Raw genomic sequence first — 27,403 nt, 5'->3', positions numbered from 1 at the left:
TATATATATATATATATATATATATATATATATATATATATATATATATATATATATATATATATATATGATGACACTATATTCCGTGATATCATCCGCCATAATGTCATCCTTGTCCATCCTAAGAGAACCTAAAATCTGAGTGAAATGTTCGATACGTTGATGACGTATTTGTTGTATGGCCTTTTGGCAAGGAGGAGCTTTTGAAATTCCTAGATCATCTGAATTCCATTCACCCAAGGATTCAATTTACAATAGAACTTGAAGAGGATAACAGTCTGCCCTTTTTAGATGTGCACATCACAAGGACCGAAGATGGACACTTGGAACACACTGTCTATAGAAAACCAACACACACTAATAGATATCTGAACGCTAAATCTCATCACCACCCATCACAGATACAGGCAGTGGCAAATACATTAATTGCTCGGTCCTTCAGGCTCACAAACGAGAGGAACAGAGATAAAGAACTGAAGAAAATTAGTACCTGTCTTCGACAAAACGGATACCAAAGGCGCACCATCAGCAAGGCAATCAGTAAACAACAACAGCCGCAGCAGAGAGTGCAGGACGAGACCCAACGAAGATCGATCGCTGTCCTGCCATACATCAAGGGGGTTACTGACAAAATCGGCCGAATATTACGGAAACACGACATATCAACGGCATACAAACCTGACCATACCATCGGAGCAATACTAAGAAACCCAAAACAAAAAATTACTCTGGAAAACCAAGGAGTATACAGTGTAGCATGCGGATCGTGCAGCCTGACGTATGTGGGACAGACCAACAGAAGGATTTCAGCCAGGCTCGAGGAACATCCTTTAGCCATAAGAAACAAACAAACAACATCTGCTTTGTTTCAGCACCAACATCAGACAGGCCATAAAATTGATTTCGGCACTTGCAAACAAATAGCTAATATTCCTGATTTTAGGACTAGGATTATACGAGAGGCCATCGAAATAGAAAAGTCCGGACACCTCAATACGAGAGACGACGCTCTGCATTTATCCAACACGTGGAGAACGATAATCAAACAGCAGAGCGATGCGCAGCAGCCAACGGGGACATCGCAACTACGATCGGGCGAAATTAACAACGCGACAATTCGGGGGGCGGAGCCACCTCCCCCCACGCACAAGCAGCACCGTTACCATCTCCGGCGCAGAGTATAAATACCGCACGCACCGCCGGTAACCTCCCAGTGTTCGAAGTGTTTTCGGAGCGCGAGCATTGAAGATGCCAAGTGAGATTTTGGCGAAACGTCTGCAGGATTCCAGTCGGATGCAAGATTTTCAGGATTCCAGTCGGATGCAGGATTCCAGCCGGAGTTCAACGAGCGAACGGATGATATCACGGAATATAGTGTCATCACATTTTTCCATCCGTGAATCAATACGTGAGAATATATATATATATATATATATATATATATATATATATATATATATATATATATATATATATATATATATATATATATATATATATATATATATATATATATATATATATATATATATATATATATATATATATATATATATATATTTTAACTTTAACCAAAAGTTTATAGAGATTAGCCATTAAATAATCTTGTGTTGATTGCCATGAAAAGCCGGAAATATTTAAGGACTGATTTGAAAATAAACTTTTGCGAAAACTATCGCCAAATACTGTTATTGGGTTGGATAATTCCTCGTATCATTCAGCCCAAATTAGAAAAATTCAAAATACTTCTTCAAATAAAGAAGAAATTAAATAATTTCTGTACGAAAATGTTTTACACGAAAAACCCACTTCCGTGACTATTTTTTCGGCTAATGATACTGATACTTTATTATTACTATATTTAATATTTTGTATATAAATAGCATTTAATGAAATAGAAGGTCGTAAATTGTTACTTTGTACTAATTTTTTTAATGTACATGTTTTAGTAATTGCTTGGCGAAGAAGATTGAAAACACTTATATCCCGCTATAGGTAGATCAATTCCTAGGACGGTCCTGGATTGGTTACGGGTAAGGGTCTGCTCGGCAGTAATAAACAGTAGGCAAAGTTAATCACGGGGTCGGTTGTGAAAACACAATACGGTCATGGTATACAAACTTACTCTAACAAAACTAAAATGAATTTTGAATTAGAATATTTTCTAAAAATTTCTTATTTCATATTTGTGATGTTTTATTCTTTGTACTTATTTTTAAATAGGTTATAAAGACTCTAATAAAAATAAATAAAATTTAAAAGATGTTAAATATTTGTATCATATTTTTAATGGACTTTTTTTTTTTCCGAAAACAGCGCGTCGTTAGAAAAAAAATCATGGTGCCATGGGGTTTTAGGAAAAAGCAGCGGAGCGCCATTTTTTTTCCTAAAAAACAAAATTGCGCAATAATTTAGGAACCAAATGTCTTTGCATTTTTTTTTAAATTGAAACTGCAGTGAACTAAAGAGCAAACTTTTTTGTGTTCGACGAAAACAGCTGCTAAATCTCAGGAGAAAAAAAGGAAACAGGAATATTATCATTTTCTTTTTCTAAAACAAATATATTTAGCGAGTTAATGTTTAAAAATTTCACGTATAATTTACACCCCAATTAACCAAGAAAAGACGTTTTAAAGCAAGACCTTAGTATACGGTAACACACTTACCACATTTATTTCTTCGTCGTTTGATTGCTGCATGTCCGACTTGTCTTCCGATGAATCTGGCCTACTGGAAAATTACGTAAAAGTTCTAAACAGCAAACGAATGAACTTGCATAGTGGGACTTAATTTTATTATGTGCCAGAAATGTTTATTAGTAGATTTAAAACACAATATTTATGAAATACACTAACTAATAATTCGAATGCTAGTGTCATGTCAATAAGGTTAAACACGTAACCTAAAATATATAACGGACAGTAACTTTAAATATTTATTAAATGCCATAACACTACCATAGAATCCATAGTTGGAAGAGTTTTGGTTCGCTTAATTGGCTGACATTTCACGCATCGTGACGTCACAAGACGTCATATTTAAAGGGCTCCGGGTGAAGTGAGTCCCTATTTTTTTTTTCAAGACTTCGGCATGTCAGTCAAAAGGCAATTACGATCTTTAGCCACAAATTTTACGTAATAAATTTCCAATCCGATCCGTTAAAATGCAACGAAAATTATTTTCGGGCGGGAAACGAAAAAAAAAAAAACGAACAGGTGGATGAAATCGCGTGACTAAAAATACACAAACTATTAATTTATGCGCCAATACCGACGCAGACAAATCTTTCGAAATGCCGCAAAATCGTAAAAATATCCAAAAGACGCGAGCGGATTCGCATAAACACGCGATTACAATAACAGCGACAGAAAGAGAGAAATTATTACGTCCTTAATAAATTGAAGAACAATGAAATGAAGTTATAATATTTGTTATTTTACGAAGCGATGTTTACGGGACACACAAACGGTGGCTACTTTTCATTCCATTACGTATTTCTGAAAAGGAAAAAGATCAACGCGTACTCACGTTCAGTAATTTGTCCTAAGACAGTAAATTAACAATAACTTCTAAATTATATAGTACATAGTATAGTATATACTATGATGCACAGAAAAGCCCCAACTTCTCATAATTTCGATCTATTATCGTGTATAGATTTTTTATTACTAAAAAAACGTTTATTTCTTTTTTTACTTATTAGAAGAGTGACTTATAGAATCAATGTTTAAAATAACTGGTATTTCACCAAAGGTCAGCAGTGTTCACGTCTCTAAACACCCAGGAACATCGAGTACTGACATGTGACGTCATCATAGGCTTAGCACATCGGAATCGCTATCGATCAGACAAGGGCAACTAAGGAAAGGTTTTTTCTTTGTTGTTCCTTGATAAATAATTCACTAACAAATTACCAAGTTCCCGCTCAAGCCTATCCGACCAAACCGAGAAGGATGGTGCGTTAGTTTTACTGCGAAAATTTAAAGTGAAACCTAAATATTTCATTAGCCGAATTTCTAAAGAAAAAAAGACACTGCCGATAACATAACGACCTATTGAGTTCGTTTCAAGTCGCTGCCAAAGCAAATGTTTCGTTTTATAGCGTGGCTCGAAGTGTATATTTTTTAAGAAAGCAGAAAACTATAAATGGATGAGTATTGTTCAGTCAAATAAATTTGGTTAAAAAAATGTTTGTATTTTTATAAGTTAATATCTGAAAGGCGTTTATTTCAAACAAAAAACTCACCTTGTCTAAATCACCTTTGGATATCAAATGATTCGACTTAAATCCATAATTAAATTTTGCAATTTGGCGGAACGATAAGGCATAATCTATAAGTAATATCTTATCACAACGCAAATCCACTGGTTAATTTAAACAGGGTTCGTCTGTACAGCACAAGGATATGCGGCACATATGAAAATTATAAATAATTGTATTGGTCCTATAGAAGCGAAACATTTATTTATTTTTATTTTATTTGTTTTGTTGTGGTAAAGTAAATAATAAGGTTCAAATCGCAGTTTTATATGTAACGTATTTATTTTTTAACTTCCAATGGTGATTTTCACATGTACTTTAGTTTTTTGTATTCAGGAATCTAACACAATATGTTATTTATTAATATATTTGGGGCATGTCTCTTTATCAATGAATTATAAATATGTAATTACCATACTTTTATTTTTTTTATTTATTAAAATGCAATATTTTTATTTTGATTTTTTATTTAATTTTTTACTTTTGTTATATATATTTATTCTTACAAATGTTTACATAATAAAATAAATATTTTTACTACCAATGAAATGGTGAGTTTCAAAAGTATTTAAATTTTTTATATTCAGGGACACAAATAAAATACTGATAGTGCCTATCTCGTTTACCAACGAATGATACGTATTTATTTGCTGATTTATTGCATTGAAATTTTTTAATTGCATTTTCTGTAACTCGCACCTAACGCAGACGTTGTTTAATAAAAAAATTAACAAATTAAAAATCTTACGTTTTTTATTTGCCCCATTTGTGAAAACGTGAATTTCAAATAAATAAAGTATTTATTTATTACATTTTCATGGCTACTTTTTTCCAAATTTACATATTTTTAAGTAATAAAATATTTTTACTTTAATGTTTATTTTCTGCTCACACATATAATTTATTATTTATTTTATTTTTATATTTTTAATTTAATTTATCAAGGAATAATATTTATTTTATTTTTAATTTCATTCGTTGGAATTTGTAACTAACGCAGACGTTTAATAAAAATATAACAAATAAGCAGCATTTATAATATTTTATTAGCACTTTTTGTGAAAACGTATATTTCAAAAATGTAGCTCAATTTAGACAGAGTTTGTCCTTATAGTACATGCATGTTTAAGAGCGAAATATTTATTTCTTTTATTACTTTCTCATTTTTTTTTTTGGTTTTTGCAATTTCTCTGCGATATTAGTCGATGTTAAAAGCTGTAAAATAAATAATTGTTAAAAACGTTTTTTATTTATATTTTTTATGAGAAATAGAGTATCTGTTGTATTTTTTCTATATTTCCATATTTTTACGTAACAAAAGTATGTTTTTATTATATCATTTATTATTCTTTATATTTGTATGCATATCTCTTTAGCAAGAAATAATTAATATTTATTTACTACACTTAATGCAACGACCACTTGATAATTTATAATAATTTTCACCTAACGCAAAAGACGCAGTGTAATAAAAAAAAACAAATAAGCAGGATTTTTCAGGTTTCTAACATTTTTTATTTGCAATATCAATAAAAACGTATCTCATGTTTTATTTGCACTAAAACGTAGCTCAATTGTGCGAATCCTCTCGTTCATTTAAATAGAATTTGTCAGGCATCGCAAAATGTATACATGTTTATACGTTTTTGCAATTTATTTTGTCCTCGTCCTCTGCGACCTCACAATAAGGAGGGAATAATAAATATTTACTTCCCACTCTTAACATTACAACCACTTTTTTCCATTTAATGACTTTTTTCTATAACTTCCACCTAACGTAGAAGTTGTTTAATAACAAATAAGCAGAATTTCTTTTTACACTATCAGTGAAAACTTGAAGTTCAAAAATAAACCTTAATTTTTGTATCCGACAGTTATAACTTTTTTTGGAGTAGCTTTTTTATTCCGGCCCCTGTGCATTAAAAACCAATTTATATTTTTTATTTATGAAGTTTTTTTTATATACAGCGTCAACAACACATTAAATCATTTATTTCATCATATCACGTCAAACTTTTCCTGAAAGTTGATTACGCGAAATTCAAAATTTGTTTTTTTAAATTTTGCGATATGTATTAATGACTAAATAAAAAAAACGGCAAATCACAGAACCTACCTGTTCGGAGTCCTGTTGGATTCGGAAGAAATCGAAGAAGAACGATCCCGTTCCTGCTGTTCGGCCCATTTCGATTTCACCTCTTCCTGAACGCGCTGTTTCAGCGCCAAAACCCGCTGCCTTTCCTGCTCGATTACCTGCGATCCTGTGCGCGATAGCGTAAAAATTAACATACGAGGAGCGATCGCGGAGAAACCGAACAAACCCTACCTTGTTCGCACAAATGCAAATGTCGAATCCGTTCGATTTCTTTCAGCGACTCGATCGTTTTCTTCCCCAGAGATTGTCTACCCTCGATGATCGGCGCGTCTGACGTCACTTTGCTTATTCGGTCGATATCGTCCTGACTCGGGAATTTTTTAGCTAAAATTTGCAAATTAAAAAAAAATCATTTTCTTTGTGGATTCTGTGTGTTATAAGTAAGTTAACGCATGGTCTAAATTTAATAGTTCTAGAATTATTCGAATCTACGGTAAAAGCATTTTCTCAAAGTTGAAAAGTTTATATTTTTGTATATCTATATTTTCTACACATTTTTTTTTATTCAATAAGATTAAGGAGTAGGTGCTTGGCTTGGCTTTATTTTTTGTACAACGATACTGTTTTTTTTTTGCAATCCTTTTATTACCAAAAAATAAAGTAGGTATTAGGAAAACTAAAATTTCTCGGAAACTGACATATACGACAAACTATCTGAGAAAAGTTAAATAAAGCAATAATAAGAAACGCTTTAAAAAGTGGACAGCAACCCAATAGATTCTTTTTAACTTTTATCTATGTGGAAACTTCAAGTATTATGAAAAAGAAAAAGAAAAATTTAATTTATCCATTAACTAATAAGATTTTATTGTATTTTTTTAAGCATTTTTTTTGTAAGTAAAATGACGACTAAAAAAGCATTTACATTTTATCAGGTAACATAACGTAAAAGAAGACCGAAAATTATAATTAACAAAAACAACCAACAAATGACACGTAGAGATCAATATAAGAATGTAATCAAATTAATTCAAACAAATATTATTATTGAACTTGAAATACTTGCACTTGTTATGTGATGTGATGATTTTTTAATGATTTCTGTAGTAATTGGAAAATCATATGATCATATATGGCATATGTATATACAAGGTGTTTAAAGCACAACAATAAAATGTTACGGGAGAATTACTATTACAAAACCAAACTTTGGACAGACTCTTTTTATATCCATTTTTTTTTCTTTGAAGTCTTACGCAATGACATGAAAAAAAAATTGTTACACGGGTTTATTAGAACCTTTTTGCCTTATGCATACTTTTGGTACGCGCCCCGTATAATTCTAAATACTTTCAAAGTGTACGCTTTTAATAACCAAAGACACATTTTACGTTGATACTATTAATAGCGGAATGGCGAAAACTCACAAAAAAATTAGATGTACATGTATACAGCGTGTTTAAGAAAAGTTTCAAATATCACTTTGGAAGATACCAACAAAAAAAATTGCCGATTTCGTTTCTATTTTTTTCTGGAGTTACTGAAGTTCGCAAACAAATAGCAATTCTAATCTGCGTTTACATATTTTTTAACTTAACATTTTCTTTTTTTTATTGGTTACGGGAAAACATCATTTCATACAAAATTAAATTAAATCATAGAAAAAAACAAAAAAATAAAATTAAACAGTGCGTGAGCGGTCAATATAAAAAGAAAAATAGAGATTAAGATAAGCAAAGAAGATCTAAAGGTTGACGAGAGCATAAAAAGAATAAATGTCTATTACGAAAAATATTAATTTTCTCGAGAAGCTGTTATGACTGTAGCCTAAGTAGAGGGACAACTTGTTGCTTGGTCTTATTTGATCGATTAATTAGTCAACGAAGATTGAATTGCACAGCAACAAAAATAAGTTGGCATATGCTGAGCTTTGTGCAATAACAATTTCGCACTGTAACAATTTCACATTTCACATTTTTTCGAGCACAATAAATAACTTTTGCTGTACGACGCGTAATTGTATGAACACTGAACGCTTCCAAAAAAATTGTTGTTTGCAAACCAAATTTAAATTTGATTTCAGAAGAATCGAGAAGTTCAATTTGTTGATTAAAACAAATCTCAGGAAGTGGCGAGTTTTCCAATTAGTGAATTTTAATGAGAAAGTTTAGAAGCATTTTGAAGACAATAAGAGATAAATGAAAAAAATGTGTTGGAATTAATTGGTAGCGTTTTGATAACAGATGGCGCTAGTGGTATAGATTTTTTTTACTGCCACTTTCTGTACATAATTGTTTTTCAAAAAATTTTAATGAGAAAGTTTAGGACCATTTTGAAGACAATAAGAGATAAATGAAAAAAATGCGTTGGAATTAATTGGTAGCGTTTTGATAACAGATGGCGCTAGTGGTATAGATTTTTTTTACTGCCACTTTCTGTACATAATTGTTTTTCAAAAAATTTTAATGAGAAAGTTTAGGACCATTTTGAAGACAATAAGAGATAAATGAAAAAAATGCGTTGGAATTAATTGGTAGCGTTTTGATAACAGATGACGCTAGTGGTATAGATTTTTTTTACTGCCACTTTCTGTACATAATTGTTTTTCAAAAAATTTTAATGAGAAAGTTTAGGACCATTTTGAAGACAATAAGAGATAAATGAAAAAAATGCGTTGGAATTAATTGGTAGCGTTTTGATAACAGATGGCGCTAGTGGTATAGATTTTTTTTACTGCCACTTTCTGTACATAATTGTTTTTCAAAAAATTTTAATGAGAAAGTTTAGGACCATTTTGAAGACAATAAGAGATAAATGAAAAAAATGCGTTGGAATTAATTGGTAGCGTTTTGATAACAGATGGCGCTAGTGGTATAGATTTTTTTTACTGCCACTTTCTGTACATAATTGTTTTTCAAAAAATTTTAATGAGAAAGTTTAGGACCATTTTGAAGACAATAAGAGATAAATGAAAAAAATGCGTTGGAATTAATTGGTAGCGTTTTGATAACAGATGGCGCTAGTGGTATAGATTTTTTTTACTGCCACTTTCTGTACATAATTGTTTTTCAAAAAATTCTAATGAGAAAGTTTAGGAGCATTTTGAAGACAATAAGAGATAAATGAAAAAAATGCGTTGGAATTAATTGGTAGCGTTTTGATAACAGATGGCGCTAGTGGTATAGATTTTTTTTACTGCAACTTTCTGTACATAATTGTTTTTCAAAAAATTCTAATGAGAAAGTTTAGGACCATTTTGAAGACAATAAGAGATAAATGAAAAAAATGCGTTGGAATTAATTGGTAGCGTTTTGATAACAGATGACGCTAGTGGTATAGATTTTTTTTACTGCCACTTTCTGTACATAATTGTTTTTCAAAAAATTTTAATGAGAAAGTTTAGGACCATTTTGAAGACAATAAGAGATAAATGAAAAAAATGCGTTGGAATTAATTGGTAGCGTTTTGATAACAGATGACGCTAGTGGTATAGATTTTTTTTAATGCCACTTTCTGTACATAATTGTTTTTCAAAAAATTTTAATGAGAAAGTTTAGGACCATTTTGAAGACAATAAGAGATAAATGAAAAAAATGCGTTGGAATTAATTGGTAGCGTTTTGATAACAGATGGCGCTAGTGGTATAGATTTTTTTTACTGCTACTTTCTGTACATAATTGTTTTTCAAAAAATTTTAATGAGAAAGTTTAGGACCATTTTGAAGACAATAAGAGATAAATGAAAAAAATGCGTTGGAATTAATTGGTAGCGTTTTGATAACAGATGGCGCTAGTGGTATAGATTTTTTTTACTGCAACTTTCTGTACATAATTGTTTTTCAAAAAATTCTAATGAGAAAGTTTAGGACCATTTTGAAGACAATAAGAGATAAATGAAAAAAATGCGTTGGAATTAATTGGTAGCGTTTTGATAACAGATGACGCTAGTGGTATAGATTTTTTTTACTGCCACTTTCTGTACATAATTGTTTTTCAAAAAATTTTAATGAGAAAGTTTAGGACCATTTTGAAGACAATAAGAGATAAATGAAAAAAATGCGTTGGAATTAATTGGTAGCGTTTTGATAACAGATGACGCTAGTGGTATAGATTTTTTTTACTGCCACTTTCTGTACATAATTGTTTTTCAAAAAATTTTAATGAGAAAGTTTAGGACCATTTTGAAGACAATAAGAGATAAATGAAAAAAATGCGTTGGAATTAATTGGTAGCGTTTTGATAACAGATGGCGCTAGTGGTATAGATTTTTTTTACTGCCACTTTCTGTACATAATTGTTTTTCAAAAAATTCTAATGAGAAAGTTTAGGACCATTTTGAAGACAATAAGAGATAAATGAAAAAAATGCGTTGGAATTAATTGGTAGCGTTTTGATAACAGATGACGCTAGTGGTATAGATTTTTTTTACTGCCACTTTCTGTACATAATTGTTTTTCAAAAAATTTTAATGAGAAAGTTTAGGATCATTTTGAAGACAATAAGAGATAAATGAAAAAAATGCGTTGGAATTAATTGGTAGCGTTTTGATAACAGATGACGCTAGTGGTATAGATTTTTTTTACTGCCACTTTCTGTACATAATTGTTTTTCAAAAAATTTTAATGAGAAAGTTTAGGACCATTTTGAAGACAATAAGAGATAAATGAAAAAAATGCGTTGGAATTAATTGGTAGCGTTTTGATAACAGATGGCGCTAGTGGTATAGATTTTTTTTACTACAACTTTCTGTACATAATTGTTTTTCAAAAAATTCTAATGAGAAAGTTTAGGACCATTTTGAAGACAATAAGAGATAAATGAAAAAAATGCGTTGGAATTAATTGGTAGCGTTTTGATAACAGATGACGCTAGTGGTATAGATTTTTTTTACTGCCACTTTCTGTACATAATTGTTTTTCAAAAAATTTTAATGAGAAAGTTTAGGACCATTTTGAAGACAATAAGAGATAAATGAAAAAAATGCGTTGGAATTAATTGGTAGCGTTTTGATAACAGATGGCGCTAGTGGTATAGATTTTTTTTACTGCCACTTTCTGTACATAATTGTTTTTCAAAAAATTTTAATGAGAAAGTTTAGGACCATTTTGAAGACAATAAGAGATAAGTGAAAAAAATGTGTTGGAATTAATTGGTAGCGTTTTGATAACAGATGGCGCTAGTGGTATAGATTTTTTTTACTGCCACTTTCTGTACATAATTGATTTTCAAAAAATTTTAATGAGAAAGTTTAGGACCATTTTGAAGACAATAAGAGATAAATGAAAAAAATGCGTTGGAATTAATTGGTAGCGTTTTGATAACAGATGGCGCTAGTGGTATAGATTTTTTTTACTGCCACTTTCTGTACATAATTGTTTTTCAAAAAATTTTAATGAGAAAGTTTAGGACCATTTTGAAGACAATAAGAGATAAGTGAAAAAAATGTGTTGGAATTAATTGGTAGCGTTTTGATAACAGATGGCGCTAGTGGTATAGATTTTTTTTACTGCCACTTTCTGTACATAATTGTTTTTCAAAAAATTTTAATGAGAAAGTTTAGGACCATTTTGAAGACAATAAGAGATAAATGAAAAAAATGTGTTGGAATTAATTGGTAGCGTTTTGATAACAGATGGCGCTAGTGGTATAGATTTTTTTTACTGCCACTTTCTGTACATAATTGTTTTTCAAAAAATTCTAATGAGAAAGTTTAGGACCATTTTGAAGACAATAAGAGATAAGTGAAAAAAATGTGTTGGAATTAATTGGTAGCGTTTTGATAACAGATGGCGCTAGTGGTATAGATTTTTTTTACTGCCACTTTCTGTACATAATTGTTTTTCAAAAAATTTTAATGAGAAAGTTTAGGAGCATTTTGAAGACAATAAGAGATAAATGAAAAAAATGTGTTGGAATTAATTGGTAGCGTTTTGATAACAGACGACGCTAGTGGTATAGATTTTTTTTACTGCCACTTTCTGTACCATAATTGTTTTTCAAAAAATTTTAATGAGAAAGTTTAGGAGCATTTTGAAGACAATAAGAGATAAATGAAAAAAATGCGTTGGAATTAATTGGTAGCGTTTTGATAACAGATGGCGCTAGTGGTATAGATTTTTTTTACTGCCATTTTCTGTACATTATTTCAAAAAATTAAAGTTTTGCTCCATTGGCTTAAAATTGGTAGGGGTGCTGCAGAAAGTCATCGTATTTTGGTAGATGTTTGTGATGAACGTGCTCAGCAAAGTTGCAAAAAAAGGTTTGCGCATTTTAAAAGTAGTGATTTTGATTTAGAAGACGGCCCAAAAAATTCGAAGATTAGAACTTTTAAAACGTGCAAACCATTTTCTACTTTTGCTCGGCACGTTCATCATAAACATCTACCAAAATACGATGATTTTCTGCAGCACTTCTACCAATTTTAGGAACATCCACTACATAAGATTCTTTTGTAAACCCAGCCCGAAGTCTATTTACATCGAAAGTGAAAGTATCGCTCTACCTACCGGCGCACTCCAGAATCGTCTTCTCCTCGAACAGCTTCTCGTTGAACGACTGCGACATCATGTTGAAGTCGTTTTGCGTGCCGCCCCCCGCCTTGCCCTGATCGCCTACGATCAGAGAACAACTGAGGCCGCTCATTTTAGGAGACGAAATCCCGGAAAGGTCGCTGTCGCTGCCGCTCGACAAGTCCTTGTCGCTCTCGTGGTTGGAAAAGGCGAGCAGCTCGCCGTCGATAAACTTGAGCCGGTTCCTGATCTCCTCCAACCGCACCATGCACTCCATCTTCTGTTTTTCGATAGCCTTGTACTCCTTGTAGTTCGTATTCGACGTTTCGCGTCTCTGATCGTCCAAGTCTTGCAAATGGGAACGGACGTCATCCATCCGGTTGGATAGGTCGACGATTTCGCGTTGCAGCTCTTCGCGGGTCGCCAACCAATCGGCCTCCTCCTCCAAATGGTGAAATTCCAGGTCCTCGAACGTTTTCCTCTCGTTGTCGAGCTGCTCCTGCGCCTGGAGGTACTCCTCGAACGCGTCGTCGTACGCTTTGGTGCCTTTCCGGCACTCTTTCAGCTTGTCCTCGACCCTGTTCATGTTCTCCTGCGCGACCTGCAGCTTCTTCTTGCACTCCTTCTGATCTTCGTCCTGCTTCATCTGGCAATCTCGCATGCTCTCCTCGATCCTCTGCGCGCGTTTCGTGAGTTTTTGCTTTTTCGTGTCGATTTTCTGAAGCTCGAGCTGCTTGGACTTGTACTCGCCGTTTATGAGCGCCTTTTCCAATTCCAGCTGCGAGAAATCGAAAGTGAACAAAAAATAAGAAAAGATAATAACAAACATTTAAAATAGGACAAGAAAAAAGAGTAGAACCAAAAGAAATTTGAAAGAAACGAAAAAAAAAAAAAGAAAAAGTTTCATTTATTCAATATCGATTTTTGATGAAGAGTTTTTCTGTTCAGTAAAATGTTACCCACCAAAAAAACATTATAGTTTAGCAGTTAAATTGAGAAAAGAAATAAAACACGATTGAAACAAAATTGATTAAAATGACTGAAATACTATGAAAATACTAACACTTTCACAATATACACAAAAAAAAAGTAATTAAAACAGATGTTAAAAAAGGAACAAACACTTCATTTGAAAATAAGTAATTATTATGTTTTCATATTTTTAAAGCAAAATATTTCTTTGGAGTAAAATCGAAAAAAACTTTATATTTTAACGGCTAAGTTGAGGTAAAAATAATAAATCAAATATCATGAAAAAATAGTAATAACAGTAATAATAGTAATAATGAAGAAAAATAAAGTGAAGACAAACAAATTAAAAAAAAAATGTTATTATGCACTTCAAATTTATTCAACAAATTCATAAAGTCATATATAATAAAAAAAACAATTAATTGAATGATATGCTTGATAAACGAAAAAACAGAAAAATTTAATTTATCCATTAACCCTTAAAAATAAGATTTTATTCTGTTTATACATTTTTTAAGCAAAATTTTTCTTTTAAGTAAAATGTAGACAAAAAAAAACATTTATATTTTAACAGGTAAACAAAATGAAGGGCAAATAATTTACAAAAATAACCAACAAATGACACATCAATATAAGAATGTAATCAAAATAATTAAAAGAAATGTTATTATTGCATTTCAAATACTTTCTCAAATTATTTCTTCATTATTAACGTTTAAAAATAAGATATTGTTATGTAATGATGAATGATGAAAATTTTGTATTAATTAGATGATCATGAACATATTTCAACATATTTTTTATATAATATGGTTTTTCCTTCAGAGAGAATCTGCAATACGTCAGCTAAATGACAGTACTTTTATCTATAAATTTTTAACTTTTCGTGGCAATAAATGATTTAAAAATAAATAATTTCAATTTATATGACTCGAGCGCCATCTACCTTGAGATTTATGAAACGACTAGTGAATCATGTCGAAAATACGTCATCTGAGTACTGCCTGCAAACATGGAGTTGATGAAATAGTGCAAAGAGTTTATATGATTTTACAACTCAAATTAAGTTATGTAACTACCGTGGAACGGAAAATTGGACATTTGGTTCTCGTGGACGCTTTGAAGTTGTATGCGTAATTTTTTTTTAAAAAGTCTAGTTTAAAAATATTTCAAATTTTATAAAAGTAACGGTTCCAACTAAATAAAGATGAATGAAATGAAATAAAATGAATGAAAAATCATAAATTCAGCAATTAAATTTTTTCAGTTTCTCAGATTTTTATTAATAGTTTGCCATTTTCCGCCAACAAAAAAAAACATAAACACATTTTTAGTTTTCAACACAATTAAATAAGCTGACATTACCTCCCTGCGGAGTTCTTCCTCTTGAATCTCGATTTCCGCCATTTGTCTCTTAATTCTCGAGATGACGGCCAAAATTTCTTTCTTCTCCTTCTTGAGCTGACCAAACTTTTCCCTCTCCTCTACACTATTGCCAGCATCGAGCAAGTTGTACTCCTTAGCAGAATTGCTGTCGCGAGCGCCATCTTTCCGACCGTCGAAATACGGATCGATATCGTCCAGAGGGAATATAAATTTCGTGGGGGAAGTTTTGCGTGGTTCCAACTCGACCAGGTCCAGATTCTCTGGCATCACTTCCTTGAAATTGTGAAGATTCTGACGGAGCACAATCTCAGCTTCGCGCAGCAGTTTCTTCTCGGTTTCCAGCACGGCGAACTTACTTTCGACGATACTGTTGGACGCGTCCTTGAAGCCGCCGCCACTGCGACAAAAACCACGTCCACCGTTCGCCATTGAATTTTACGTTTTCGTTTAAAACCGGGTTTATCAACTCTACGCGGCAGGCTTAGCCTCGTCCCAAATGGGATAACTATGGAAAAATCCGTCAACCTTCGCCCACTATATTAATGACAGAAGAAATTTGGAGGGGATGAAAGTGGTTTCGGTCAATGTAGACGACCGTGGTGCCTGAGAACACTTCCTGTTTAAAGTTTAAACGCAACTTTATTTATTTATTTAATAAGTATTTTAAAATGGGGACCTTTAATGTTTTGAAAATTAATAAAGTTATCACGAAATTCAATTTCAATAACCACTAAATTCAAAAACACGACAACGCTGCGTTTAGAATGTAATTTTTAATGTTAGTCGATGAAACATTTAGATTTAAGCCTTACTTATTGGCAGCCACAAAAGTCTATATTAATAATCGTAAGTAATTGTCATACGTTAAGGTATTTATATTAAAAATTAATTATAAATTTAATTAGCTTTGAAATGAAAATATAAAGTACATTTCTACAAATCGAACTCTAGTTATGCTAGAACAATGCAAAAACAAACGAATAAAAAAAATATTAACGATGAATCTTAATACACGAAAAACAAAATACTTTTTTTCTTAATAAACAGAAGCGAGGTTTCACTCGTTTACAAAAAACCGTTTTTTTTTTTTGGCGAAATCTTCGGACGATTTAAATCTTTAAGGATCAAACTTTAACTATTTTTTTTAAGTCTTATATCACTAAATTAGCTGTCCAGGTAGTTTATGGGGCTTTCTTTTGAAATGACACCGACTCTTATATGATATTTATGTTTAGAAACCCAACTTAAGTCTCACTTATTTGCAGTGAGAAAAGTTTATTATTATAGTATTATATTATATTTTAAGAAACTTATATTTAAAATCAGTTATACATTCTCTTTGCTGGATAAATGAATGAATTTAGACAATTTTATTACCATATATATATATATATATATATATATATATATATATATATATATATATATATATATATATATATATATATATATATATATATATATATATATATATATATATATATAAGCGGCAAATTTTGTAAACTTCCAGTGTAAAATAATATAAATAATATAAAAAAAAATTATAGTAAAAAATATATTAATGCTGAATTGTAATACGGAAAAATGTTGTTTCAATTCTTGTTTCAATATTTTGCAGCTACTTTTGTTGCTAATATATCAAATAATAAACAATCAAATCAAATAATATAATAATAATCAACAATAAACATTTTCAAAGGATCAAACTTTAATTGACAAGTTGTCAAGAAATAAAACATATTTTGAAATAATTGGCTAGTTTTCAACCACTATTTTTATTAAAGTTATATATCATCTGAACGTTGCATTTAGAATGTAATTTGGAGTATTAGCTGCCGAAGTAGTTTACGGGGCTTTCTTTTGAAATGATCTCATGTTTATGTTTATAAACAGGGCTCGTTGTGAGAGAATTTTTAAGAAATTTATATAAATAATAAGTCATAAACTTCATTAACTTTGAAATGAAAATATAAAACATATTTTTACAAATAGAACTATAGTTATGCTGGATCAATGGAAAAAGAAACGAATTAATTGTAATAATTTTATTACCAAAATTACCTTTTTTATGTGGGAAATTTTATAAACTTTCAGTACATTAATAAAATATTAACGGAAAAAAATTATATTAAAAAAACATAATGAAAGCTGAATTTTTATTTCGATATTTGGTAAAAACTTTTGTTGCTAATAATTATATAAAAAAATAAACAGAAGTGAAGCCTGACCGATTAAGGAAACAAATTTTATTAGCTAAATTTTTGTGTGGATTCATCGAACTTTAATCGACAAGTTGTCAAGAAATAAAACATATTTTAATATAAACTGGTTAGTTTTCAACGACTATTCTCATACATCACTAATTTCTAAAAGATGGCAACGTTGTTGTGTTTATGGGGCTTTCTTTTGAAATAACATCGACTCTGTGTGATGTTTATGTTTATAAACCCGGCTTAAGCCTTACTTATTCATATATAAAATATACTTTTATAAGTTAAACTCCAATTATGCTGAATAAATGAAACAATTTTATTACCAATCACCTTTTTTTTTAAGTGAAAAATTTTGTAAGCTTCCAGTGGGATAATAAAATATTAATAAAAATTTATAATAAATAAATATTATATCAATCCTAAATTTTAATACGGAAAAAGGTTTTTTTCAATTCTTATTTTAATATTTCGCAGTTACTTTTGTTGCTAATAATTATATCAAATAATAAACAAAAGTGAGGCTTCACTCATTTACAAAAAATCTTTTTCTTTGCGAAATCTTTGTTTGGATTTAAATCCTTAAGGATCAAACTTTAACAAGTTGTCAAGAAGGAAATAAATTTTCAAAAAAAAAATTGAAGTTTGAAATCAAAGTCACATATAGAAAGTAATTTTGAGTGTTAGCTGCCGAAGTACTTTATGGGACTTTATTCTGATATGGCGTGGAAGATGATGTTGTCATGTTTATATTTATAAACCCGGCTTAAGACTTACTTATTCGCGGTGACGAAAGTTTTGATCCTCGTCCTCGGCGATGACGGAAACGAGCCAGAATTCCCCTGGGGTATGGAAATGTTCTCGTAAGGGCTAACGGAATTAGAGTGCTTAAACTGTCCGGTTTTGGGTTCAGTTTGTACTTGGACGCTCTCCTTGTGTATCGTTTTATGTGGGTTTTCATAATTGTGGTTACTGTGTTTCAACAATTCGCTATGCAGCAGTTCCAAGGGAGACGAAGGAGGTGTACTATACGACGGAGAAGGTGGCCCGAGGTGTCGCTTGTCTCTAGGCAACGAGCCGTTCGTTATGATCCTGCAAAGGATAATAGTGCCATAGAAATAAGTTGCTAGTAATGGGGAGGTGGAACAAACTTTTAAAAAACTGGGACTGTCTGGAAGAGGTGTTACTATACTTCCTTTTTACCATACTAAAAGTCTCCTGATGCACCTTTGACCAAAAGGCCTCAAAAATTTGTACCAAGCCTTTTAAACTTCTACAGATTATAACAAATTTGGTGATAGGTTACAGCCTCTATTTTTGAGTTTTCAAAACATTTTCAGAAAAAACGGAGGACTGGAAGGGTAGAGTAACAAAAATTAAGTTAGAAAACAATTTGTATCTCGCTGCGATTACTAAATTACCTGCGTGGTGACTGACGCCTTGGGCACCTAATAGTTTTAATAGTAATAGTAATTATTATTATTATTATTATTATTACTGTTAAAGAGAAATATTTGTGCCTTTGGAATAAAATTAGTTCTCTAGATTATGCGATAATTGATTTTTATTCTCGAACAAATGTAGCAACTAATTTTAAACTTTTGGAAATTCTTTGGCCTCAATTCTGCAACTAGTTTGCCATTTTTTAAATAGGTAAAAATTTAACTGGTATTAGAAATTGCAAAATAAAAATCGGATCTATTGCTAGATACATTTTTTAACTACGAATAGAATAACATATCCTTACGCCGGACAAGCATATTGTTTCAACCATAAATAAAATTCTCTACTATTTGACGCAATTGTTATATTTAGATATCAAAATAAACAAAGCAACAATCGGATAAATATTATTGTTTTCATTTTTACGTACCTGTTTGGGGTAACGGGTTTGGTCTTCTCGGATTGGGCGTGAGACTGTTTCTCATATTCGGCGCACATGTTCAAAATTTCTTCCAGCCTCTGCTGCTCCGCCTTTTCGATCCTCTGCTCGCTGATACGGTCTTTCTGGGCCTGGAAACAAAACAATCGTTCCAAATCCACGCCCGGCAAAACCGAGATTAATAACATTCGAATAAATATTGACTACGTGCCGGGAGGGGGGATAAAGATAAGATAAAAAAACGAGGAAATTACAAATATGGGTTACGACACGCTTTGCTTTTATTAGCGTTCTTTAATAAAAAGGAGCGACAAAGTCTGCGATAAACCTTAATTAACCCGCTAGCCATAGTGGCGTCCGCTTAAATAATGTTCATTTCGTTCAGGACAAATTAATTGTAATTTTATAATAAAAGTAAATCAATAACGTTGTACTATTTTTATTAATAACTTTTCAATATTAGCAACATTATTATTTGTCCAATAATGTCCATAACTGCTCAAACGATTTTTAAAGGATTTTAGGACGAGATTAACTAACTCCGTATTTATAATTCACACTTCTCGATTGTTTACCGAATTTATTAATTGTCAATTTCGACGTTTGACGATTTGGAGTTCAACATAACCTCATTTTCTGTTGTGTTTATTTTTTGAAGAAATTGTGTATTGTATTTTCAAACCAATTTGAAAGTTCTGTTAATTGAAAAACTGTAAACTTTCAAGGACACATTTTAAGCTTACAAATTAAGGAATTATATGCAATATCATCATGCATCCAAATCGTCCATATAAAAAACATCATTGCATAAATATCCTGAATTTGTTATTTGTGATATTTGTTACATGGTAACTTTAATAGCGTTTTGCAATCCTTTAATAAATTAGTTTTTTTCCCAACAATTATTGTTTTGTAGCAATTTTCTCCGAATAATTTCCAAAATTTTGAAAGATTTTATACAATTTTAAAAACATTGCACAGTTGCATGACATTTGGCAACCACAGTTAAGATTTCCCGATCTACCAAATAGGTAACGTAAACCTGAAAACATAACCTGAAAATTTACTGGGCTCACCTGGTTCCTTCTAAGTTCCGCTTCACGTTTCCTGTACTCCAAATCGGTAAATTCTTCCTGAGGGTAATCGGATAATTCGCCCACAGATCCGCTTCTCCGATGCTCGAAGTGAATGTTGTTCGACGCGGGGCTCGGCGTGACGCTCCGATTATACTGACTGGGGTTTCGATTGAAACTGGGCGACGGGACGTTGATTTTGTTGAAGACGTTCACGTTTTTGGCGGGCCTGCCGCTTAAGTCGTTGTGGTCGAAACTGACGTTCGGATTCTTCTTCGGTACGCACCCGTTTTCGTATATCATCACCCTGTTGTTTATCGTTTTCGTTTCACTCAGTTCCACGTTGACGTACTGAGGCTGACGCCTCGCAAAAATCGGCTGACCTTTGCTCAGAACAATCGCGACATATAGTTTATGCTTCCCGAAACCTGAAAGGTCTGTTTTACCTGGATTTTTGTTTTGTTCCTTGTCGTTATAGTTGAGATCCGCGTAATTTAAGGCACTCTGAGGCAAATTTTTCTTGAGACTGTTCAGGTCCTTTCCGAGAACGTCTTTGACGGGCATATTGACGGTTGGTACATTGGACGAGAAGACTTTCGGCGAATACGCCTTTTTCAAGTTTTGAGCGGCCAAATATTCGAATTTCGACACTTTGGTCATAATACTGGACGGGGCATCGTCGCCTGCAACATTGGGTTGATTAATAAGAAATTGAATGGTACACACAATGTTACTACTTACTATTTGACACAGGTTTCCAACTAACAGAATTTTACGAAAGTTCAAACTAAAAATATTCTTAAGATTCATCGCAAATTTTGAATTCTGTCAGTCGCGTACAAATTTCGTCGAACACTTGTTAAAAAAATATCAAGGTTAGGACTACTTTTCACTGCTCATACCACGGAATGAAACTTACAGTGCAGTAGGCTGCGAAATACATCGTCTGTCAAAAACAAAAACAGTTTCATCATTGAAGTTTTTCAATAATTTGTAGTAGTTTCAAGCAAAGTGCACCGCGATTTTAGCAAAAATTATGATTGATTGAATTGATTCTACATAGTAATGCAGGGTCGGGCTCAAAAGGTAAGTGCCAAAGTATTCCATGTATAATATCGAGTTTTGCGTGTGTATTTCTTTCCGAATAATAATTCTCAACATCAAAACGTATAGTAATCGCAACGGCAGATAAGTATGGATTTTATATTCGGATAAGCAGGGATAAGTATCCTTTTCCTTGCCCGAATGACGTTTGCAACGCAAAGTAGCGGGGGGGGTAAATACTCACTTCCGCTATCCGATAGGGATTCTCGGGGGCTCTTTCGGGGCGCCGTAGGCGGTTTTTTATTGAACTTGGGTTGATAAGGCACGTCGGCTGGTTCGAAAGTGATGGGAGCCATAGAAATTCGAGGGTTTGGAAGCACCGATTTCATTAGTTTCGCTTCTACCGGGTGGTTAAAGCGCATGTAATTCGAACGTCCGATGGTAAGCATGACACCTGAAAACGACACAAAGGCGTGCGTAGTTTTTTCTCCGGGAATTCGTGTAAATAAAAATCCTAAAAAAAGAAATAGCGAAAAATCAAAAACCCCTCTACACCCTTTTCCGGACACCCGTTTCCGGATGTCTTATATTCACATATTATTTGGATATTCACTTATTATTTGGAAGTTCATTCCACTCTACTAACATGTTAATACACGTGGAGGAGGAGACTCTTTCTCTATGAATGCATCCTTAAAGAATTTTAGTAAAGAAAATGTAAAACTAACCTCTCTACACAGAAAAAGGAGACGTACTTATTTTCAGCCAGACTAATGGATTAGAGGGATTTTATTCATTTTATTCTTTGCCGGACCCCGTGTTTGCAGTAATTTACAAATTTTCTGGATTCCTGGATGAACAGATAAGTAACTAGTAGCTACTAGTAAAGTTCTTAAATTATCACAGTTACATTTCCGATACTAAGAGAGTGAATATGACCCATCTAAATGGACCTCAGACAATTGAAATTTTAATTGTTACTGGATATGGAGACAAAACCAAGAAGTTGGTAATTTGTTTAACGCAAAATATCCCGGAAGACCGATTACAAGTTCCACAGGGAGTCGAATAGAGGAAAAATTTATAGAAGCGGGGAGTGTCACAGAAATCATGTTATTGGGTGTGGAAAATGGCCACCGTTCAATTCTTGGTAATATGTTAATCTGTTTAAAAACCCTTTCAAAATATTACTCAGGATAGTTTCATTATTTCTTACGTAATTCTAAATTTTAAATCATCTAAATTGGTTTTTCTTTATACAGTTTTGATTTTCAATATCCTTAGAGGAAAATCCAGTGGGGTAATATCTGGAGATCTCGCAGGTCATTCTATTAACCTCTTTCTACCAATTCACTGTCCGGGAAATACTTATCGTAGAGCAAACTAGGGCGGAGCATCATCCTGTTGAGACCAAATCGTCTATCTGGCATTTCAGGCTGATTTGGGTTTAGGAAAGCAACTGCGAAAGCAATTAAGTCATTTTAAAGAAATTGTAAATATCAGTCGAATAATTTTGTTGTTCAAAAATTCTTTGTGGATGTTGTGCAATACCTACAATTTTGTTTATTCACCGTACTATTTAAACAAAATGTGATTTCATCACTGAACAAAATCTGACAATGAAAACATTGATTCAAGCTGCACATCATAGTTTTACAAAATTGAAATGTGGTGTATCAGATCCGTGAAATCTTTGTGCAAATTGTTGTTATATGAAAAATTTTGAGTTTTTGAGCACTTTCCATTAGTGAAATTTCTTTAAATAATAAACAAATTGATCTAAAAAAAATTCCAATGTATGATGTGTGAACTATTCTCAACTTGATTGCACTTTAACCAAACCAAACCATCGGGGACTATTTGTACTCAATACCTTTACAATTCTGTTTATTTACCGTACCATTTAAGTTTTCAGCTTCCTCACTAAAGAATCTGAAGATAAAAACACGGATGTGAGTTAGTAAATACTTTACTTTTCTTTTTTTAATATACGTGAAGATGTTCATTGGCGAACATCATCATTAATTGAAATTATCCTCAACGTCTAATAAAATGTTTTTCTACTCCCGTCTGTAAAATACCTAATTACACACCGGATCCGAACCACTTCGGACATTTCCGGGATTTTACCGGCCGGATTTGGGAGCGATCGGATGTTTTCGGAGATATTTCCCACGCTTTGAATGTTGACGTTTGTCAATTCTGACGGTCATGTCAGAGAAATTTATTCGTGTCGTTTTGCGAAAATGTACCCAAAAACTAACGGTCGTAGAAAAAGTATAGTATGCAACACGTTCGGTAAACTTTTTAACTCACTCGTTTATTAAAAACTCGTGAGTCAAATGCCGTTTACCGCACTTGTTGCATAATATACTATTAATCTTGTGTTCTCATTAGTTTTTGGACATCCCGATCGTAGATGATCTTTTACAGACCCTGTTTCTGTACAGTAGATATTTTGCTTTATACAAATTACAAACTTTTTCCTCGGGTCTCGTTTTGTCTCCATTTTGCATAAAAATTCGAGTTTCAATTCTCAGAGTTTCATATATCACATTTCACTTTCTTTACTGAGAGAAATGTAACTGTGACAATTCAAGAACTTTTTGTGACAATTCAAGAACTTTACCCATACTAAGTACTTAACTACATAAAAAAAGGGTTACGCTACAAGAACAATAGATTTAACAAAAATGGTGTTCCATTTAAAAAAAAACTTAAGTATTTTAAATTAAAGATAAATGGACTTAAGTCACTTTTAAAATGAAGACCTCATATGTTGTATTTGATTGATGTTATGAGATAAATAGCTAAAGTAAAATTGGAAAAATGAATACCTTGCGATAATCTGGTAGGGCCGGTCACTTTAACCCCGTCGATGGACAGGTTTTCGGACAAGGGGTAGATGGTCACGACTCCCTCGCTATTTTCGATGTGACAGTGGAGAGGTAAGACTCCTGTACCCTGAACGGGAATGTCAACGCCCGATCCACAACCCAAGGTCACGCGACCTAAAAAGAAAATTCTACCGTTCTTATTTAATATAGGTAAAAAGATAATATTTTACGAACGAAATTTATTATATCAATTAACTAAGCGCATTACGTATAAATGTACCTGCAAACAATAAGCAATCAAGAGCGTTTAACTCTGACGTTAATCTTCTACGTGTGTTTCAAGCTAACTTTCATCGTAATAATTTCAAATTTAAACCTCTCCGCCATCGTGCCAATGATCGATTGAAATTCTAGACACATGATCGATTGAAATGCTCCGCTATGCTGATAATTTTAGCTAATTTAATAAGCAAATAAATAAATAAAAATAATATTTTAATACGTGAGTAGTACACACTTCACCTGCATTTGTTTACATGTTTAATTATCGAGATTTAGGGATTTTTTTGAAAAATGGTTTCGTCGACGACAGTGGTCGACATTTTCAAGAGGCACTATACTCAATTTATCAAGATAAAACTAATTCCTAAAAAAAACGGAAAGTGAAATTTTAAAATTCTTTTTACGTTCAAGCAGATATATATATATATATATATATATATATATATATATATATATATATATATATATATATATATATATATATATATATATATATATATATATATATATATATATATGATGACACTATATTCCGGGATATCATCCGTTCGCTCGTTGAACTCCGACTGGAATCCTGCAAATCCTGCATCCGACTGGAATCCTGCAGACGTTTCGCCAAAATCTCACTTGGCATCTTCAATGCTCGCGCTCCGAAAACACTTCGAACACTGAGCATTGAAGATGCCAAGTGAGATTTTGGCGAAACGTCTGCAGGATTCCAGTCGGATGCAGGATTTGCAGGATTCCAGTCGGAGTTCAACGAGCGAACGGATGATATCCCGGAGTATAGTGTCATCACATTTTTCCATCCGTGAATCAATACGTGAGAATATATATATATATATATATATATATATATATATATATATATATATATATATATATATATATATATATATATATATATATATATATATATATATATATATATATATATATATATATAAATCCAGAGTCGGCCCTTAGTCCGACTCTGGATTTCGTTTTAGTTAAATCTGTTTTATTAATTATAGCCCATGCAAAAATATTAAATACTGGTAATTTTCAACTGCCCGAATAACCTATACCTGGTGATCATTTATAATGCTCCTCACATTAACTTTTTTATTTAACGGGAAAAAAACGTCAAATACGAAAGTTGTTCAAAAAATAGTAAGCCATTTGCAAAATATATATTAGGGTGCTTGAAAAATTTTTTTAATTTCTTACCCTCTCAAATGTTTCTTTTTGATATAAAAAAAATACTCACCAAAGATGAGCCCTGTAGCTCAGCTCTAAGGGGTAGCTATTTTTATTTTAGTTTCCCATTTAATTAACATGGGAAAAATTATTATTTCATTAAAATTAAATTTACAAATAATGTTCGCGATTTTTCGCAAAAAAACAATTAATATTGTAAAAGTTGAGTCTTTAAGCTTTCCAGAACTGTATAACAAAGCATGATTATCATTAAATGAAGATTAATTGCAGCCATTTAAATATTACTAAATTTTGAACTTTTCAGAAATAGCTTCTAATAATTTTTTACCTATATAATTTCTCAAAACTTTTATCCTAATTAATAGTCAGTGTTTTATTTCTATGGATTTCAAATTTTAAAATGGTTTTCAGTACGTAGTGTAGGTGGCAGCACTAATTATATTAGATGATATGGTACAGTTGTCAAATTATCACTGTCTGCAACACATATATTAAGAAATTATTGTGTATTGTCATTCTTTAAAGCTCTCAGTAATTTCAATTATTATCAGTAAAATTTCTGAAAAGAAAATTTATTTGGTTAGTAAACGAAAATTACCAAGTACAAGAAAAGTTTTACGATTATTTTTCTACAAGCATACAGATTCTAACCTCACAATTCATTAGAGTCTCTGTCGAAACTTCTAAGTTTGCAGAAGTTAAAAAAATACTACGTCGATTTGACGTTTTCCATTCTTTATTTAAATATTTAGACTGAGCTTCTGTTAAAGAACGTGCCGAGTTATGATTAGATATATCAAACAAATGCTCATGGCTATTTTTAAATGTATGCTCCTTAATTTTTTGTTTCTGAGTTTTCTTTTTTTTATTTTATTTTTTTTTAAAGTTTTTTAAAGTTCCTCTCGATAAACTTTCATGATTTTAGTAATAGCGTTATATCGCTGGCAGACGGGGATACATAACATCACGAATCACTACATCAAATCACTGTCGAATTAATCTTCTTTTAATGATAATCATCATACTTTGTTATACGGTTTCGAAAAGTTTGAAAACTCAACTTTAACAATAGAAATTGTTTTTTTGAAAAAAAAAACGTGAACATTATACGTAAATTTAATTTTAGTGAAAAAAGAATTTTTCCCATGTTAATTAAATAGGAAACTAAAATAAAAATAGCGACTCCTTTGGTGAGGATTTTTTTTTTATAACAAAAAGAAACATTTGAGAGGGTAAGTAATGTCAAACTGTAAATACGCTATTTTAAACAAGACTTTTTCGACGTAATGCTTACCTAAATTTTCTTCAAAACGAATTAAAAAACTATATGCAAGAGCTCCCATTGAAACAACTAATGAACCTCGTCTTTCAACTAAACGGCGCTGACCCTCAGTGTCTAATATTTGTTAAAGACTATTTAAATCAAAGGATCAATGAATGGATTGGAAAAGAAATAATAAATTGGCCACCCAACAGTCCTGACTTGCCGCCGTTGCATTTTGATGGGGAACTTATCGTGTAAACAGAAATATAGAATATTCTCAATGTATCACTGCCGTTGTAAACAGATTACGGAGAACATACACTTAAAGGATATGTTAAGTACTCTTAAAATGAATATGTATATACAAAAAAACCTTGAATGATAACGTC

General features: G+C 31.9%; 1 protein-coding gene across 3 annotated transcripts in view; it reads right to left on the bottom strand.

The window, feature by feature from the left end:
- The window catches only part of LOC132697676 (pleckstrin homology-like domain family B member 1), a 53,834-nt gene that overhangs the window by 16,527 nt on the left and 9,904 nt on the right, over positions 1 to 27,403 (bottom strand). Inside the window, exons 3-13 of one of the 3 annotated variants that reach the window (XM_060663218.1) lie at positions 24,269 to 24,442; positions 21,676 to 21,885; positions 20,834 to 21,070; positions 20,391 to 20,770; positions 19,306 to 19,445; positions 18,210 to 18,524; positions 15,202 to 15,619; positions 12,862 to 13,642; positions 6,588 to 6,740; positions 6,378 to 6,522; positions 2,667 to 2,730 (exon numbers count right to left, since the gene is read on the bottom strand). In XM_060663218.1, the coding sequence (XP_060519201.1) occupies positions 2,667 to 2,730; positions 6,378 to 6,522; positions 6,588 to 6,740; positions 12,862 to 13,642; positions 15,202 to 15,619; positions 18,210 to 18,524; positions 19,306 to 19,445; positions 20,391 to 20,770; positions 20,834 to 21,070; positions 21,676 to 21,885; positions 24,269 to 24,442 (3,017 nt within the window). Of the gene's footprint in view, positions 1 to 2,666; positions 2,731 to 6,377; positions 6,523 to 6,587; positions 6,741 to 12,861; positions 13,643 to 15,201; positions 15,620 to 18,209; positions 18,525 to 19,305; positions 19,446 to 20,390; positions 20,771 to 20,833; positions 21,071 to 21,128; positions 21,260 to 21,675; positions 21,886 to 24,268; positions 24,443 to 27,403 lie in introns of those variants that run through there. The other 2 variants (XM_060663219.1, XM_060663220.1) reach the window with 2 other exon arrangements.

This window comes from Cylas formicarius, unplaced genomic scaffold (assembly GCF_029955315.1).
Source record: "Cylas formicarius isolate icCylForm1 unplaced genomic scaffold, icCylForm1.1 PGA_scaffold_2__14_contigs__length_35257938, whole genome shotgun sequence".
NCBI classification, from domain to species: Eukaryota; Metazoa; Arthropoda; class Insecta; order Coleoptera; family Brentidae; genus Cylas; species Cylas formicarius.
This window is presented reverse-complemented; position numbering and strand designations above follow the sequence as displayed.